The 2,018-nt window shown below is 52.5% G+C and overlaps 1 protein-coding gene across 1 annotated transcript in view; it reads right to left on the bottom strand.

Annotated features, from left to right (window-relative positions):
- The window catches only part of FKBP6 (FK506 binding protein 6, 36kDa), a 19,966-nt gene extending 19,538 nt beyond the window's left edge, over positions 1–428 (bottom strand). The window contains exon 1 of the mRNA XM_012728884.1: positions 385–428. Coding sequence (XP_012584338.1) covers positions 385–428 — 44 coding nt within the window. The remainder of the gene's footprint in view (positions 1–384) is intronic.
- Positions 429–2,018: the final 1,590 nt, after the last annotated feature.

The raw sequence follows: 2,018 nt of genomic DNA, 5'->3' as shown, positions 1-2,018 counted from the left end.
CAGCGGGCGGGTCAGGAGAGGTCTGCCACACCATGTGGTCACCTCCGGTGCAGGCGGGAATCGAACTCATGCGAAAGTGGCTTTAGCTTCTCAGTGCAGTGCTTTAACCCGCTGTGCCACCAGGGAGGGCCCGGATAATTAACTTTTAATTCCACTTTCTGTCCTTCTTTACACTGGGAGAAAGTTAGACCCACTTTAAAATCAAACTGCCCAATTCTGAGAAAACAAGGTGCTGTCTCTCACTTTCTCATCACTAAACACACAAATCTGCTGTCCCGTCCCCTCCTGGGTCAAAGGAAGCCACCCCTGGGTCCCACCCCTGCCCGCTGGTCCTGGGTCCTGCCCTTCTGGAGCCTAGATGCCTTTGGGAGCCCCTCTCTGTGCCAGTCTTCCCTTGCCGGTTGGGCCGTTTCTTCCGGCTTACACATAACCCTGAAGCCTCCCGCCTTGAAACAAGCAAGTTTCCCTTAGTCCCACATCCCTCCTGGCCTGGGCACAATTCTAAACAGAAAAATGCAAGTGACTCCAGTGACTTTGCAACTAGTCCACCTCCTCACTCCCCATTTTCTCTTAACTCACTTGAGTACCACTTTCTAGAGCTCACAGGATGGCTGCTCTTGCCTTTGTCCCCTGAACTCCAGCCTTCAACGCAGCGGACCTCTCTGACCTTGGAAATGCTTTTTTTCTTCTGACTTCTTGTTGTCACTGTAGTAGGTTCAGCACAAAGCTAGCTGTTGAAGAGCAACCACAGTGGCCTTGCTGGAGGCTCGGGGGAAGAATTCCCTTCTAAGCCCAGTTAGGGCAAGCCCAGCCCCTTGCAGCTCTAAGCCCCAGTCTCCAGTCCCTGCTGGCCTGCAGCCAGGGGCACCCTTGGCTTTTAGAGACCTCTCTGCATTCCTGGCCCTCAGACCCTCCACTTTGCCCACTTCTCTGACACCAGCCCGAGAAAGCTCTCAGCTTTAAGGGCCCATGTGCTTAGATGGAACCACCCAGGTAATTCAAGTCCATGACCTTCAGTACACCTGCCAAGCCCTCTTTGCCTCGTTAAGCCCCATGATCGCAGATGCAGGCATCAGGGCTTAGGTATCTTTGGGGGGTCATTCTGCTGACCCCAGCTTCTTGGTCATAGCACTTTCCTGATTTGTCCCTATCCCACTGGCTGTGCTTTCTCATCCTCTTCCCCTGCCTGACTTCTAGGTCACCTCAGGGACCGTTGCTCCTAGATATTCTCAGTTGCTGAGAGATTTGGAGCCATTCCCATAGGTTTAACTGTGTGATGCGCATAGGTAAGGGCCTCCCCTGGTGATGGGGCACCAGCTTCCCTGCCTAGTGACTTTTCCAGTGCTTCTCAAAGTACAGTTCCCAGACCAGAGCATCCGTGTTACTTGGGCCCTCCCTGGTGGCACAACGGGTTCAAGCACAGCACTATGAAGCTCTCCACAGCCACTGCAGCATGAGTTCTACCCTCAGCCAGGGTGGTGACTCAATTGGCGCGGCAGACCTCTCCTGACCTGCCCGCTGCTCCCCTCAGCAGTGTGCTTCGTCAGTCTGACTGTTCTGCTCCCCACTCTGTCTCTAGTGAATCCTCTCACCCCCTGCACCTCTGACATGTACCACAGTTCTATATGCATAAACAAATCTTTTTAAAAAGAAATGCAGATTCTCGGGCCCATCTACTCCTCAATCAGAGACTCTGGAGGCAAGGGCCAGAAATCTGTGTTTCAACAAACCCTTCAGGTGATTCTATTATTTGCTGACGTCAGCTGACCCCTGGCTGCTCTGCAGCTCCACCTGGGTGTTCTCGGACTCTGGATTCCTCCTTGACCTTCTTTCCACCCCATCCTCTATGAGACATTGGCTTTACCATCTTTCACCCAGAGGTTCGAGCCACTGTGATCTGTTAATTGCATAGCGGCCAGAGTGATACTTATGTATATAAATTGGGCGATATTCCCTTGTCTTAAGACTCTTCAACAGCTCCCACTGCCTTTGAGATTGAATCCCTTGTCATGGCCTAA

This window comes from Condylura cristata, unplaced genomic scaffold (assembly GCF_000260355.1).
Source record: "Condylura cristata isolate star-nosed mole 26May11 unplaced genomic scaffold, ConCri1.0 scaffold00024, whole genome shotgun sequence".
NCBI classification, from domain to species: domain Eukaryota; kingdom Metazoa; phylum Chordata; class Mammalia; order Eulipotyphla; family Talpidae; genus Condylura; species Condylura cristata.
The sequence above is the reverse complement of the archived record's forward strand: the minus strand, read 5'-3'. Positions and strand labels throughout refer to the sequence as shown.